This window comes from Cheilinus undulatus, linkage group 16 (assembly GCF_018320785.1).
Source record: "Cheilinus undulatus linkage group 16, ASM1832078v1, whole genome shotgun sequence".
Lineage (NCBI taxonomy): Eukaryota > Metazoa > Chordata > Actinopteri > Labriformes > Labridae > Cheilinus > Cheilinus undulatus.
In genome coordinates, this window is record NC_054880.1 from 6,047,357 (window position 1) to 6,063,104 (window position 15,748).

At 38.2% G+C, this 15,748-nt stretch overlaps 2 protein-coding genes across 2 annotated transcripts; both read left to right on the plus strand.

Annotated features, from left to right (window-relative positions):
• The first annotated feature begins 1,612 nt into the window (after window positions 1–1,612).
• Window positions 1,613–5,073, plus strand: LOC121523872 (gastrula zinc finger protein XlCGF8.2DB-like). The gene is made up of 2 exons (XM_041808931.1): window positions 1,613–2,047; window positions 4,067–5,073. The coding sequence occupies exons 1-2, from the start codon at window positions 1,855–1,857 to the stop codon at window positions 4,921–4,923; spliced, it is 1,050 nt and encodes a 349-aa protein (XP_041664865.1). The 5' UTR covers window positions 1,613–1,854; the 3' UTR covers window positions 4,924–5,073.
• A 3,588-nt stretch (window positions 5,074–8,661) lies between these two features.
• LOC121523817 (gastrula zinc finger protein XlCGF57.1-like) lies at window positions 8,662–15,207 on the plus strand. Its single transcript, XM_041808870.1, has 2 exons — window positions 8,662–9,105; window positions 12,168–15,207. The coding sequence occupies exons 1-2, from the start codon at window positions 8,913–8,915 to the stop codon at window positions 13,403–13,405; spliced, it is 1,431 nt and encodes a 476-aa protein (XP_041664804.1). The 5' UTR covers window positions 8,662–8,912; the 3' UTR covers window positions 13,406–15,207.
• Window positions 15,208–15,748: the final 541 nt, after the last annotated feature.

Below are 15,748 nucleotides of genomic sequence, written 5' to 3' on the forward strand. Positions count from 1 at the left end.
CTGAAGCTAATCCTTGAATGTCATGCTAAAGGGCATGTGAGTGAAATGTCGGCAAATTATTACATTTCTCTGCTTCTTCATCCTTTGTCACTGAAACATTTCTGTGCATTTGTAATATTACCTCATTTCCCTTGTGTGATTCCGTTAACACCAAACAATAAATAAATAATAATTGGATGCAGTATTAATTTTGGCAGCTATTTTTTATTTTAGTCTTAGTTTTAGTTTAGTTTTAGTCATCTTGACGAAAACTAAAGCTGTTAGTCTTAGTCTAGTTTTTGTTGTTGATGAAAAGGCTGTCGACGAACATTTTAGTCATAGTTTTAGTCGATGAAATAAACACTGATTGGATGTTACTATGACAAAGTACTGTCTTCCCCTATATGGTCATAGTCCTAGATGAGATAGGGATGCACAGATCTACAAACTGTTAAACAAGTCGTCAATTCTTGTAGGAACACTACAAGAAGGAGGAAAGTGACTAATTAGGGTGGGCAGAATTCACTTTGTGAGTCAGATACACTGTACAGTGATATTTTTTGTAAAGGTGACAAACTTCTGCCAGAAACTCTTAGTTTAGGGCAGAGTTACTCAACCCTGCTTAACCAAAGAGCCAAACTATTGAAAAATAACTTTGTAGGAGCCATAATCTAAGTGGTGAAAATGTCTTGAAGTAGCAATAAAAATGAGTTAAATGTGGCAAAAATGTGGGAAAAAAATAGAGAAAAGTGACAAAGAAGGGCAAAAAGCAGTCAAGGGTAGCAAAATAGGGCAAAAAAAGTGGAAACAAGTGGTATTTATTGGCAAAAAGTAGCTTTAATGGGCAGAAAGTGCTGGAAAAAAATGGTGGCAAAAAATGGGGAAAGAGGGTCAAAAAGAAGTGGCAAAAATGGGCAAACAAAATAGGAAAAAAGGGGCACTAAATGGCTAAAGGCAGCTAAAAGTGGTAAAAAAAAAAATGGTGAAAGAGGCAAAAATTGGGGGAAAAAAAAGTGTCGAAAAGAAGTGGGAAAATGGGAAAAAATAGATCAAAAGTGGTATTTAAAGGCAAATGTGTCGTAATTAGGTGAAAAGTGGCAAAAAAAAAAAGGTGAACGAGGGCAAAAATGGGATAAATATGGCAACAATTGGACAATTAAGTTTGACAGTTAAAGGTTTCTGTATATGTCTGGGAAACAAACTAAAAAATGTGAATATTTTTCGAGGTCAAATTTCCCCTTTTTTAAGGTTTTCTGGGGGAATAATATTTCAAATGAAGACATAAAAGAGCCACACATTGAGCGTCAGTGGTGTAGGGTATTTGGGGCTGTCAGGTAATACAGAAGTGGATTAGGGCCACTGAAAAAAAAAGTTTTTTTTTTTCATTCTGGGGAAAAAGTCCAAATTCTGAAATAAAAGGGAAGAATTCTGACGTTATTCCCTGAATTCGGAGGGCAAAAAGTCTGAACTCTGTGATCTGAGAAGTGGACATAATCCTTCTTTGTGTGTAATTGCAGTTTACATAAAAGCCCTTCACACAGCAGGTGGCAGTACTGCACCTTTCAGCTTGTCTGCCTACCGCCTTTACACCACAGAAGAAGAAGACAAACTCGACTGTTGTTTCTTACGGGATGCTAATGGGCCATCTCCTCCCGCTGCTTTTAATAGTCAGCCCAAATGAAAACAATAAAAGCCTTTTTGTTTTGGTAAATTAACGATGTCCGCCCTGGTGTGATCGTTTATGTGTTAAAGTCTTTGTTTTAAATAGATTCACGTCTGAAGTGAAGCCTAGCATTTTACACAGTTAGCAAGAGTTAGAGCGACTAGACAAGTTTTAACGGGCTGAAAGAAACGTTCCCGGTAGATTTATTTAAGATGTCTAACATCCAAATACTGAGATCTGTAGTGAACCAGAGGCTGAATGCTGCTGTTGAAGAGGTTTTTGAGCTGTTTGAAAGAACGATAGCGGAGTACGAGGAGAAACTGAGAGCATCTAAAGAGGAAAACCATCGACAACAGAAACTACTGGATGCTGTTTTAACCCCGGAGATTCAGCTCCACAGACCAGGTTTGTTCACTTTATTTATTAAACACAATTTTTAATTTTCAAGAAAAACAGGTCATCTGTTAAACCGCTGTTAAAATTTTAGACTTTATCGAATATTAAATGTTATCAAACAGATCATTTAGACCCAGCTAGAGTTAGCATCTCTAAGCCTTTTCACTCCAGTATCACTCCGCCTCAGCCAGGTGTCCTGTATGCAGGTAATTAACATTACAGCAGACCGCTGAGCCTTAATTTATCAAATATTTGGTGGAAATAAGGTGGAATGGGGTGAAAAATTGATACAAATAGGCAAAAATGTGTTAACTGTGTTAAAAATGGGCAAAAAGGGGTGTCAAAGGGGCTGATAGAGGCAACCAAATGCAGAAAGTGGTAAAAATTGGATTAAGAGTGGCAAAAACAGGCAGAAAAAGAGATGGAAAGGGTTTAAAGTGGACAATAATGGGTTTTAAGTGGCAAAAACGTGCTACTATTGGCAAAAAGTGATGAAAAGGGCAAAAAAAATTTGGCAAAATTGGTATGAAGTGGCTACAATGTAATTCAAAAATATACATAGTTTTTTCAAGGATCTGATGACCCTTTCTCAGTGCCTCGTGATCCAAAAGGCTGTCCCAACCCCAAGGTTGAGAACCCCTATTCTGAGGGACTCTGGGATTTAGTACTAGTATTAACTCATTTTTGATACTTTAAACCCCTCTTTGCCTCTTTAACCCAATTTTTGCAAGATTTTGACCCCTTTTGAACCACTTTTCCTGTATGTTCTATCCCCTTTGTGCCACTCTTATTTCTGCCACTTCTATTTTTGCCACTTTATAACCTCTTTTCATTACATTTTTTCAACAATTTTTGCAACGTTAAAACCAATTTTTGTCCATTTTAACCCATTTTTGATACTTTTTGCCTCCTTAACCCAATTTTTGTCATTCTCTAACCCATTTTAATCCACTTTTCCTGCATGTTTTATCCCCTTTGTGTCACTCATTTATCTATTTTTGCCACTCCTCTTCTATTTTTGCCACCTTTTAACCCCTTTGCATTACTTTTTTTGCACTATTTTTTCATTCATAACCAATTTGTAATACTTTTTTCCCAATTTTTCCTTGTTTACTAATTTTTTGCCACATTTAAACCTCTTTTCACCACTTTTTCTTCCAATTTTTGTCCCTTTTTGCCACTCTCTAACCTCTTTTCATCTCTTTATCTGGTATTTTTGCAGCACTTCTGCCAACTTTAACCCTTTTTTAAATATCTACTAATTATGACAGTAAATTTCTGTAAAAACAGATCAACTTTGTAGTCATTCTTAAACGATTTCAGTGTTAATTGTTTTGGGGGTGGATTTAAAGCTGCAGATATTTAAAGCCAAAGGATACTCTTAAAACCACGACATCTGAATTAAATGATCTTTTGGGGACCAGACAGGAAGCTTTGGGGGGCCTGATATGGCCCCCAGGCCGCCAGTTGATGATCAATGGTGTGCATGATAAAGGAAATAGACGAGCAGCAAATAAGCTGACACAGACTGTGATGCTGTTTCTGTGTGTGAGAGAGGATGTGACGCAATATGACTCAACCTCAGTATTTCAGACTTTTTCAAAGTAAACTTCATAGATTTTGTCTCACTCCACCTGGACTTCATCCACCAGTGTATAAATACAAAAGTAATTGCAGCCCTTTATGATTATGTAATTATGCAGTCTGCCATTACAGTTGGAGTTAGATTAGGGCTACACCTATTGGTTATTTTGTTATTAGATCTATACCACTCATCTTTTTATATTAACCTGTTGGTCTTTTGGTTATTCTGGGGGTGAATCTAGCTGTAACTTCATGGGGCTGTGACGTGTCTGAGATAAACCACCATGTGCCATAGGAATCCTCATGCTTCTCTCCTTACTAAGATATTTATTAAAAGATAAATATCACAAGAATATTGTGACATTACCAACATCTAACTAAGTGAAAAGCTGTACAAAGCGAAAAATAGATTTTGAAATAGTTTTGTTTTATTCCTTCCCACAGACGTCCAGCAGTTGATGATGAGAGAGGAAGTGTTTCTCTCTGAGCAGGAGGACAGGAGCTCCAACCTGGACCAGAGGATCACCGTGCCTCTGCACATTAAAGAGGAACATGAAGACCTGCAGAGCAGTCAGGAAAGAGAGCAGCTTCCAGAAGCAGAGGAGGATTTTATCAACATGTTGACAGTAACTTCTGTCCCTGTGAGGACTGAAGAAGAGGATGGAGAGAATCCTCAGACTTCACTGTCCTGTCAATCCCAAAGAGAAGAGAACAGAGACACAAAGATTGTGAAAACAGAAGCTGATGGAGAGGACTGTGGAGGATCAGCAGCAAACAAACACTTTAATCCAGACAGTCATTTACAAACTGTCACTCCTGGCAAATTTTTACATCTCACTGGATCTGAGAATAGTGGCAGTGCTGATTTGAAGAAGAGCGGTGTCTCTCAGGGAGGTTTAAATCCTCTGCAAAACAAAGACATAGCTGTAAGTGTAATGTTGATTAACACTGGAAATATACCAGTTAGCTCCGCTGAATGTGCTCCAAGCTTTGGACTAAAGACACAACTGCAGGGACACAGAGAAATCAAAAAGGGTGATAAACCATTCAGCTGCTCAGTTTGTAAGAAAAGTTTTCAGTGGCGAGCAGAGATCGTGAGGCACATGAGGGTCCACACAGGAGAGAAACCGTTCAGCTGCTCAGTTTGTGGCAAAAGATTTGCTCTTTTTGGAAATCTGAGGCAACACGCCCCTATCCACACGGGGGAGAAACCATTTGGTTGCAGCGTGTGTCATAGAAAATTCACTTGGCATGCGTCCTACAAAAATCACAAGTGTGTTGTTAAGAGCAGCCAAACATGAAAGAAACCTTCAGATGCTCATCAAATGTCACCTTTAAGGTAAAGTGATTGAGTAACACAGGTCTACTGCAAAGACTCCCTGGTAAGCATCTAGTTGCATATTTTTTTCCTGCAGGGGCACCCTGGGGGGCAGATTGACAGCAAAACTCTAGTTTCAGTGATTCGATTTTTTTTTTTTTTTTTTTTTTTTTAAGATAAATGTGTTCACTTTAAGAAGAAAATAATTGCAAAATTTATTCAAATTTAAATGTTTTATTTTGACTAAAATTCCATGAAATAAACATTACAAAGAACAACCATTTCTGACTCATGCTCCATTTCACAGACGTACAAATATTTAAAGCAGTGTTACTCAACCCCACTCAACCAAAGAGCCAAACTGTCGAAAAACGCCTTTGCAAGAGCCACAATGTAAGTGGTGACAGATGGCAAAAGTGGGTTAAAGTGGCATTAAGAATTTGTTAAAGGTGGCAAAAATGGTCAGAAACTGGGAGAGAAGTGGCAAAAAAGGGTGAGAAGTGACAAAAAAATGAGTAAAGGGTGGCAAAAAGGGGTGAAAAAATGGTAAAAAAATGAATGAAAAGTGACTAAAATGGGCAAAAAGGTAGAAATCAATCGGCAAAAACCAGCAGAGTGGCAAAAAAGGGGAACAGTGGCATTTAATGGAAAAAGGCACCTTAAATGGGCAAAAAATGGCAAGAAAGGTGAAAAATAGCAAGGATAAAAGAGGTAAAACCTGGTGAAAAAGGGCAAAAATGGGATAAAAGTTGCAAAGAGAAATGGCAAAAGTGGGCTTCAAGCAGTAAAAATTGCCCTATCTCCCAATAGTGAAGAATCCTTTAGAAACATTCCTGGATCCAGACAATGATCCGGATCACTCCCAAAATCTAATTCGCCGGTTACATTGGCTTTGCTACGTGTGAAAGTCATGGTAGAGGGTGAATATTCCTCTATTCCTCCCAGCATTGTGAGTATTCTCACTACAATTTACTGTCTTTCTCTCTGTTACGCTCCGACTCGTCCTCTCGAGTGGGCGTGCATCTTTCAACCTGTATAAACTCCAAAACTTTGAATAAGTTACTCATGTCCGCCATCTCCTGGTGTAAAGTGGTAACAGCACAGACCTCTGCCATTAGCCCTATCTCCCAACAGTACAGAATCCTTTAAAAAATTCCTGGATCCAGACAGTGATCCGGATCTCTCCCAAAATCTAATCAGTTTTTCCTTATGTCATTTCTGACATTTCCTGAAAATTTCATGAAAATCCTTCCATGACTTTTTGAGTTATGTTGCTAACAAACCAACTAACTGACTAACTAACTAACCCTGCCGATCACATAACCTCCTTGGCGGAGGTAACAAGATGCCAGTGCAGTTATGGCAGAAGAGATTAGTGTGGATGCTGCTAAAGCGCCAGTCTTATCAGCACTTGACGGTATTTCTTCATTAAAAGAAGAACAAAGAACAGCAGTGAGTTGTTTTCTTTTTAAAAATCAAAGTTGTGTACTGACATGTCTGCAGTCGCCATGGTTCTTGTTACGCAGTTCTCTATGGAGTTTAGTCCTCGGTAGTGGCTACATCACGTGTTTTGTGTTCCTAAATTGGCCCGTAAAGAAGTGATAGAACATTCATCCAATCACCCTCTGAGTTTTTTTTTTTTCAAAGGCTCTACACTTTCCCAATCGTTGTCTATGAGTGGTTTCCCAGGTGCCGGGTTAGAACTACTCTTGACAAACAATATCAAGCAGAGAAGACTTACTCATAGAACTGCAACATAGCCTACTAAGACTTCACAGGGGTGGTGCGAGCGTACAGTTCTGTTGAGTACCAGCGCATGAGGGGGTGAAGGGTAATTAGATGGTGGACAAATTAGCTGAAGAATTACTAAGAAAAGAAATTACAATACCAATTCAACTAGGTAATAGAGAGGAGAAAACAACAATCAAGAAAAACGGAATGGAAACATGGCAGATAATGTGGGAGGAGGACCAGAAAGGCATGGGGATTTCATAAGAAAATAAACAAAGAAATAAAGAGAAAGGAACAGGAGGGAGGAAATCATCATTTCAAGCCTTAGGGTAGGACACACCACACTGAATGACACCATGCATTCACTGGGGAAAAGGAGAAATGATTTATGTGATATGTGTGGAGGAAAGGAAAATGTTGAACATGTGCTGTTACACTGTATGAAATACAATGAATTAAAAAGGACAAGATTTGAAGAAAAATTAAAGAGGCAGGTAGGGAGTGGAGCCTTAAAGGAATTCTGGGAACAGAGGGAGAGGGAGAAGGGATAAGAAATGGGAAGAGGGCGCTGCTTGTGTTTCTAAGGGACACTGGGCTGGCAGCTACGATATGATCTAAGGCAGTGGTTTTCATAGTGTGAGGCGGGCCTCCCCTGGGGGGCTCCACAGAGCTTCAGGGAAGGCGCGGAACCATAAACCAGAAAAAAGGTGATTTGCTTTGCTAACCTCTGCTGTGCATGGAGCAAAATGGATAAACTTGTATTTACTATAGGGACTATGCTATAGAGCAGTGTTACTCAACCCTCAACTAAAGAGCCAAACTGTTGAAAAATACCTTTGCAAAAGCCACGATCTAAGAGGTGAAAAGTGGCAAAAACGGCTTGAAGTAGCAATAAAATAAGTTAAAGGTGGTACCATGGTCAAAAAGCAGGAAAAATAGGTGAAAAGGGCTGAAAATGGGGAGAGAACATGGAAAAAGTTGCAAAAATGGGCCAGAAGTGAAAAAATGAGTTACAGGTGGCAAAAAATGGTCAAAAAGTGACAAAATGTGACAAAAATATGTGAAAAGTGAGTAAAATGTGCAAAAAGCAGTCAAGATTGGCAAAACTTTTTAAAAGGTAGGAAACAGGTGGTACTTAATGGGAAAGGTAGCTGAAATGGGCAAAATGTGGCAAAAAATGGTAAAAAAAAAAAAAATTGACAAAAACGTGTCAAAAAATGAGTGAAAAGTGACTAAAATGTGCTTAAAGCAGTCAAGATTGGCAAAAAATGTTAGAGAAAGTAGGAAACAAGTGGTAGGTAATGGCAAAATGTAGCTGAAATGGGCAAAATGCAGCAAATAATGGTGAAAAAGTGACAAAAACATGTCAAAAAATGAGTGAAAAGTGACCAAAAATGTGCATAAAGCAGTCAAGATTGGCAAAAATTGTTAAGACAAATAGGGAAACAAATGGTATGTAATGGCAAAAGGTAGCTTTAATGTGCAAAAAGGTGAAAAGGGGGCAAAAATGGGATAAAAGTGGAAAAAATTGGGAAAAGAGGCAAAAAGACGTTGTAAGATGGTCAAAAAATGTATGAAAAAGGGTATTTAATGGCATTATAACCGAATAAGAGGGAAAGGCAGATGTTTAGGACTTTACAATACAATAACTTTATTCATCCCCGAAGGGAAATTCAATTGTCTGGAAGTCTCATCTGTTTACGGTAGAATTATAAAGTTTAAAGATTAGACATAAATGTTTTAAATGTTTGTTTTTGTTTTTTGTTTTTTGTTTTTTGTTATTTTATTTTATTTTATTCAATTTTAATCCTTTTTGTGGGTGGGGGTCCACCGAATGAATAATCTCCTCTTAGGGGTCAGGGGAGGCTCACTCTCACATACTTTGAAAACCCCTGATCTAAGGCAAGTGACATGATGGTGCACACTCTTGTACAGTAGGTGGCGGTATGCACCTCAAAGTTGTTTGCGACCCGCCAATAAAGAAGAGAAGAAGAAGAAGTTCTTGTTCTTGGAGGTTCTTCGGGCTCTTTCATTCTGCCTCGAAAACCTTCTCTGAGCCGACTTGTCAAATTGAACAGACGATTTTAACTCCTTGCTGTTCCCTTTGATTTAGAAAGCTCAACTTTTAAAGCGAAGCCCAGTGTAACAGGAAGCTAACGCCTCCGGTTGGCATTAGCTTTTGTTGGAGCTAAAAAACGAGTAGAAACAGCCTGAAAGAATCGACTCTGAGAGTCAGCAAAGATGTTTAACGTCCAAATGTTGAGGTTTTCGGTGAACCAGAGACTGAATGCTGCTGTTGAAGAGGTTTGTGAGCTGTTTGAAAGAACGATAGCAGAGTACGAGGAGAAACTGAGACCATCTAGAGAGGAAAACCATCGACAGCAGAAACTACTGAATGCTGTTTTCAACCCTGTAATCCTGATACAACGAGCAGGTGAGGTCACTTTATTAGTAACTAACCGCAATTTGGAACTCTTAAGAAAGAATATATCCTCTCTGCTCTCACCCTACAGCCTCTTTATCAAACCTAAAGGCCTCCAACAGGAAGTCACCAAAAATATTGATATCAATACTACGGATGTGGTTGGAACTTCCGGTACAGTAACAATAAAAATATGTAACAAATAAGTAACAAAATAAAATGGTGAAAAGGGAAAAGGTGGCAAAAATACGTTGTAAAATGGCCAACAAAAGGGTGAGAAGTGAAAAAAGGTGAGTTACAGGTGGCAAAAAATGGTCGAAATTGACAAAAACGTGTCAAAAAATGAGTGAAAAGTGACAAAAATGGGCAAAAAGCAGTCAAGATTGGCAAACATGGTTGAAAGATAGGAAACAAGTGGTATTTAATGGCAAAAGCTGAAATGGGCAAAATGTGTTAAAAATGGTAAAATGGTGACAAACGTGTCAAAAAATGAGTAAAAAGTGACTAAAATGTGCATAAAGCAGTCAAGATTGGCAAAAATGGTTAATAAATAGGGAAACAAGTGGTATGAAACGGCAAAAGGTGGCTTGAATGTGGCAAAAATTGAGAAAAAGTTGTGAAAAAGGACAAAAAAAAGAGGCAAAAATTTGGGGAAAAGGAAACAAGTGGTATTTAATGGGAAAGGTAGCTTATTTGGACCAAAATTAGCAAAAAATGTTTAAAAAGGCAAAAAGTATCAAAAAAGCAAATACAAATAATAGGACAAAAGGGGTATTTAATGGCCAAAGGTAGCTTAAATGGGCTACCACTCAACGTGTGGCTCTTGAGCCACACGTTGAGTATCACTGCACTATAGTAAAAACGGCTTCATTTTTCCGAAATCAGACATCTTGCTAAAGTTATTATAAGCTGAAAGTTATATTTTCTGTAATGCTCAGCAGCTCCTGTTGCTCCGTTTGTGGTGCTGATAACGTGACAAAGTTAAATTTGTCTTTAACAACAATGTTTTAAACATGATATTTACAAGCCTGGGGGTGTTATTCTTTCTATATTCAGTCATTATTAATTCTTCATACAAAATTTGACATTTACCAAACAAAGAGTTGACAGCTTGAGTCATGGATGTTAGTATCAATATATTCCCCACATTTTCAGAGGGATTAGTTGGTGAAATAAGAATTTCAGCACCCCACAAACTAAAAAGAGAAATGTGAGAGCTCTGACTGGGCTCTACATCTTATCTGAAGGTAGTTTCCAAAGTCCTTTAACAGAACGTGATCGTCTATACCAGGCATGTCCAAACAAATGCGTCCCACGGCCCATTTTCAAATTCTAGAGATAAAATGAAACATGGCCTACATTAAAACATTAAACTTGTGCTTAACTGTATCATTCTTCTTGTTTTCAGCACAAGGCCGTGCTACTGTGTTAAATCTGTAAACAAACATTTTGACAAGGAGAGATCTAGCTTAGAAATGTCCTGATGGATCATCACGACAAATAGCAGCACCAGTAACTTTTCAGGGGCAGAGCTAGTGGTAGCCAGAGCTAAACTGGGCCCCCTGAAATCTGATTAGCCCCCCAAAATCCTGAAAATTACTCAATTTGCCCTGCCAGCCATTAACTAGCCATGCAGGCATACTCAGCAGCTAAGCATGTATTAACTTACATTGGAGTAGTCTTACTAACTTTAAAATCCGTATGATGGGGAAATTTACAGACTCCAAATAAATTTCCTGTGGTTCCAAAGGACATTGTGCAGCTTTTTTACATTTACAAATTTGAGGGATAAAGCTGTGCAATTTCTGTGTTTTGAAATATATGTGAAAAAAACACTTTTATGTTTATTTCACTTTTAAGCAATTTATTGTAGTAGTTAAGACAAAAGTCAATGCATATTATTTAAACTTGGGATATAAGGGTTGTATTGATGTAAAACAAATAAAAATATTTCCAAAAATTGTACTACAGTATGTAAAAATGTAAGAATATGTCTTGCCGGATTTGCACAATGGTCGGTTTAAACGGGTGATTCTCTTTTTTTTATGAGACATCTGATTCTTTTATTTTGACTTTGATGAAGAAAAATATCAGTAAACAATTGAATTGAAGGCCTCTAATCATTTGGAAGAAGTAATGGTCTTAAAAAGCCCTTTAAATTCCATATCATGAGTAAAACCTGGCCTAAATGTTAAAAATACATGTTTGGTTGGGAGACAATAAAGCTATGAATATCAACAGGAGACAACTTGTTTAAAGCAGCAGAAAAAGGATGTTTATGGCTCTCTCTATTTGACACACTGATACTGCCTTCCTCTACAAATGATCACTAAGGTGATGAAGAAAGGATTTCAGTTAGACATTGACAGGAAAAGAAGAAAATATTAGAATCTGAACCATAAGCATGAGAGTAATATGATCAATATATACATATATAACACTATAAATGATTACCGAAATGGAATAGATGAGGCATGATATGTAATATTGTGAAGCATAAGGGGGTTAAGATATAAAACAGAGGCCGCTCTGGAGAAAAGTGTCATCAAAACAGGTGTTACAGGCAGAAGATAACAGCTCAGACAAAGGCCCCGTGTGTCTCAAGGGAGAGAAGAAAAGTTTCAGGTGAGGAGGGGGAGTAGATTGTTTACGTGTAGGCTCAAATGACAAGAGAGAAAGGTGAAAGAGAGCAATGGAGAAGAGCCAATGACAAGACAAAGAGGGAGGTCTTCAGGGGATGGGGGAGTGCTGGGGGGGAGAGCGAGAGGGAGAGAGAAAGAGAAATTGCCATATATGGAAGCGCAGTTCTGGTGACTAGACACTAGATGGCGACATTTACCATAAAAAAAAGTCTGGAATCAGGATGGAACTGTCGTATGTTTGCGTTGAAAAAACCATACATACCATACATACATGATACTTTGTGGATTTTACCTCTTTAGATTATACTTTAGATTATACTTATGCGATATCAGAAACCACGACAACTTCCTTAATGACATAATATTCTAGAATGATTTTATGTTATAAGCAAATGAAGAGTTTTCATAATTTTGGGGGTTGTTTGTCCACAGACCTCAATCAGCTGACGGCGATGAAGGAAGAGGAGCAGCGGAAGAGGAGCCAGGAGATTACGGAGCCTCCACCCATTAAAGAAGAACAGGAAGAATCATGGAGAGGTCAGGAGAGAGTGCAGCTTCAGGAAGCAGAGGAGACAGATATCAACATGTTCACAGTAATTCCTGTATGCCTGAAGAGTGAAGAAGAGGATGGAGAGGGACCTCAGACCTCACAGCTTCATGAAAACCAAAGTGAAGAGAACAGAGACACAGAGCGTGTGATAAAAGAAGACAATGAAGAGGACTTTGGAGGATCAGAAGATGGAGACTTTAATCCTTACATTCATTCCCTGCCAGCTGCTGCTGATAAGACTTCACACGGTTACACTAACAACATTGCTGATTGTGAGGAGTGTGATGAACCTGAAGGTACTCTGCTAAGTGATGTGAAACATGAAACTGGAAACATGTCAGTTGGTGCATCTGGATGTTCTGCAAACTTGTTTAAAAAACAACGGCAACCACCGAAGATGGACGATGTAGACAAACCATACCTTTGTCTAGTTTGTGGTAAAAGATTCCTGCGCAGATTGGGTTTAAAACTACACATGATGCGTCATGCAGAAGTAAAACCTTTCCACTGCTCCATTTGTAATAAAGGTTTTGTCAAGAGATCAGAGATGATGAATCACATGAACCTCAACGCAGCAACTAAACCTTTCCAGTGTCTTGTTTGTTGTAGAAGATTTACAGAACAGAGTGGTCTAGACGCTCACTCTGCTAGCCACACAACAGTAAACCCATTCAAATGTGCTGTTTGTGATAAAAGCTTTGACAAGCGTTATAAGTTGAAGCAACATTCAGCTGTCCATATAGTAAAAGAACCATTCAGTTGCTCAGTTTGTGGTCATACTTTTGCTAATGCTAAAGCTCTAAAAAAACACGCTCACACCCACACAGGGAGACCATTCGGTTGCTTAGTTTGTGGTAAAAAATTTGCTCATTCCAGGATCCTGCTGCAACATGTTAGTACTCACAGAGGAAATAAACCTTTCAGTTGCGCAGTTTGTGGTCAAAATTATGCTAATTATGAAAGTTTGAAACGACATGCCCTTTGTCACGCAGCAGAGAAACAATTCAGCTGCTCGATTTGTGGTGACGCTTTTGATGAAACTACTAAACTGGAACGACATCTTCAGAAACACAAACACCAACGTTATTTGCAGGGTGAGAAAAAAAAGTCCAGGAAATGAAACCTTCAGGTGCTCAGCAAATGTCAGTTTTGATGCACAGGGTTTAAAGTCCAACCTGACTTTTATCTGTAAACAGTTACTCAGAGATTTTTGGGCTCTTGTTTGTTCAGCTAATGTCGCATGTGTTAAACTCTTAATGTTACTTGATCAGACTGTTTACATTCTCAGAGGTAGACACAGATGTGATCTGAAAATTGTGCTAGGCTTGCACCTTGAAGACTTGCCAATTGTACCATGATAGCACAGTACAGAGCAGTGGTTCTCAACATGTGGGACCCACCACATGTTCCATACCACGAATGGTGACCCAAATTTCTGATGAATTTGTTAATTCTCTCGGATTTGTTTAATAAAAGATCGTGCTGTTTGAACCCTTCAAAGAAATGTGATGGAACAAAGACACTGAATAAAATAAGACATGAAGAATTCTTGAAAGAATTAAAGAAGATTCCTGAAAGCTTCTGGCCAAAAAAAACCCCTGATAAAATACACAAAAATGTAACTGAAAATTCCCTAAATCTTTAAAAATTCCTGAAGTACAACTGGAGGAGATTGCTGAAAGTTTCTCAGAAAAGTCCTGAAAGTCTCTTATTCCTTGTGAAATTGTCTTAAAAGTTTGAGGCGAAGTGCCCAAAGAAAACTCTCAAAAAATGTAGGAAAACTCCTTAAAAATTTTGGGAAAAAATCAAGGAGAAAAAATACTGAGTTTGGGTAAATTCACAATGAAAATTCTTGAATGATTTAGGGTAAAATGAGAGAAATTTAATCATATCTTCTGCTGTAAAAAGCTTGATTAATGGAACAAAAGCACTTAAAAGACACTAAGACAAACCCGCAACCCACTTTTGGGTCCCGACCCAACCAGTTGAGAACCGCTGGTTTAAATAATACTTTGGTGTAAACCTTTCTCTGTAGCTCGTTATAGCTCGGCACTCATCACCGGGACAGTTATTATTGAATTTGCAGATCTTCTGGTTTCTGTCCAGCCCTTTATATCTCCCAGTGACCTCAGGGATCCTGGTGTTGTTCAGTCTAAAGTTACAGATAGCTTGTATATACTTTTGGTTTCCAGATACTTCTCCAGTTTAATCTTTTGTTTAGATTGTACATATAAATTAGACGATGTCACTCTTTTCAGTTCTCTTTGCCACGTGTGCAAAAACTGATCTTTGGGCCTCTGTTGAACTGTCAGTTTAATCCTGTTAATGTTGTTAAACTGTTGAGATCTAGAGGTTAGACAGACTACAGTCACTTAATCTCTGCTTTCATCCATGCTGATGCATAAACATCTTTATCACAAAGGCTGAGCAGATGCTTGTACGTTTACTAGACTGTTTCATTTCTTTCTGAAGTGTAATCCAGAATGGGGATCTCCTCAACTTATTACATGCTGTCATTTTAACTTTTAGGATCTGTTTTACAACCCCACATCTCACAAGCTTACAACATAACTGGTTTAACTAACTTGTCAAATAGCTCTTGTGCAGCATCTACAGGCAGATCAGGTTTTCTACACTGACGGTGAACATTGCATGGGGAGCTCCCTTTAAATGAAACATTGTAAATAAAAATAACACCAAGATGTTTAACATGGTGTACATTTATATGTTTTCTCCATAGTATAAAAACTTCAGTTTGCTGACGTCTGCTTTTTTGACAGTAGCCTTATTTTTTCAGTTAACTTTTAAATTCCATTGGTGGTTTGTTGTATAAATGCTGATTGTTTTGTCTGTGTACATCAGTATCATAAGTTGGATGTAGCTGATTTACTATGGGCTGACATTAATAAAGCAGAGGTTTTCACCCCGTCTGGACCCCAACTGTGTGTTTTGGATTTTTACTCAAGAGCTGCATGTTTGTTGATGGAAAATACCCTGTCATTTCTAAAGCACTGAGCTGCAGAGGCAGAAAACATTGTAAATATAAGAAATTAAGTTACCTTATTAAGTTATTAGCTGATATGAGTTTTTCAGGGCTGATACGGATTAGACTGATAACCGATATTTAGGAATCAATCTGGAATTATGACATACAAAATGTTCTTTATGTGGCAAAAGTAAAACTGCATGATCAAAAAATTGAAGAAAAATAATTTGGTCCTATTTAAAGCAACACAGCAGCAGCAGGATAACAGGAAGTGATACCACATGCTTTCTGTGTCAGTGGCACCCAGACTGAAGGGTTGATTAGCTCAACCAGTCATGGGGAGTGTCTCTTATTTGTTGTGTTGTCTTTTTTCAAGCTCAAAATAGTCAATCGATCATGTTAGGGTGTCACAAAGGTAATAAAGTGACCTCAGGATGCCCTAATGAAGATGAACACGATGATAAAGTGCCCTCTGGG

Excerpts from the sequence above, each read along its gene's own strand:
- LOC121523817 (XM_041808870.1), top strand. The coding sequence starts at position 8,913 with ATGTTTAACGTCCAAATGTTGAGGTTTTCGGTGAACCAGAGACTGAAT. Across the intron at positions 9,106-12,167 it reads AATCCTGATACAACGAGCAG|ACCTCAATCAGCTGACGGCG; the intron begins GTGAGGTCACTT and ends GTTTGTCCACAG.
- LOC121523872 (XM_041808931.1), top strand. The coding sequence starts at position 1,855 with ATGTCTAACATCCAAATACTGAGATCTGTAGTGAACCAGAGGCTGAAT. Across the intron at positions 2,048-4,066 it reads GATTCAGCTCCACAGACCAG|ACGTCCAGCAGTTGATGATG; the intron begins GTTTGTTCACTT and ends TCCTTCCCACAG.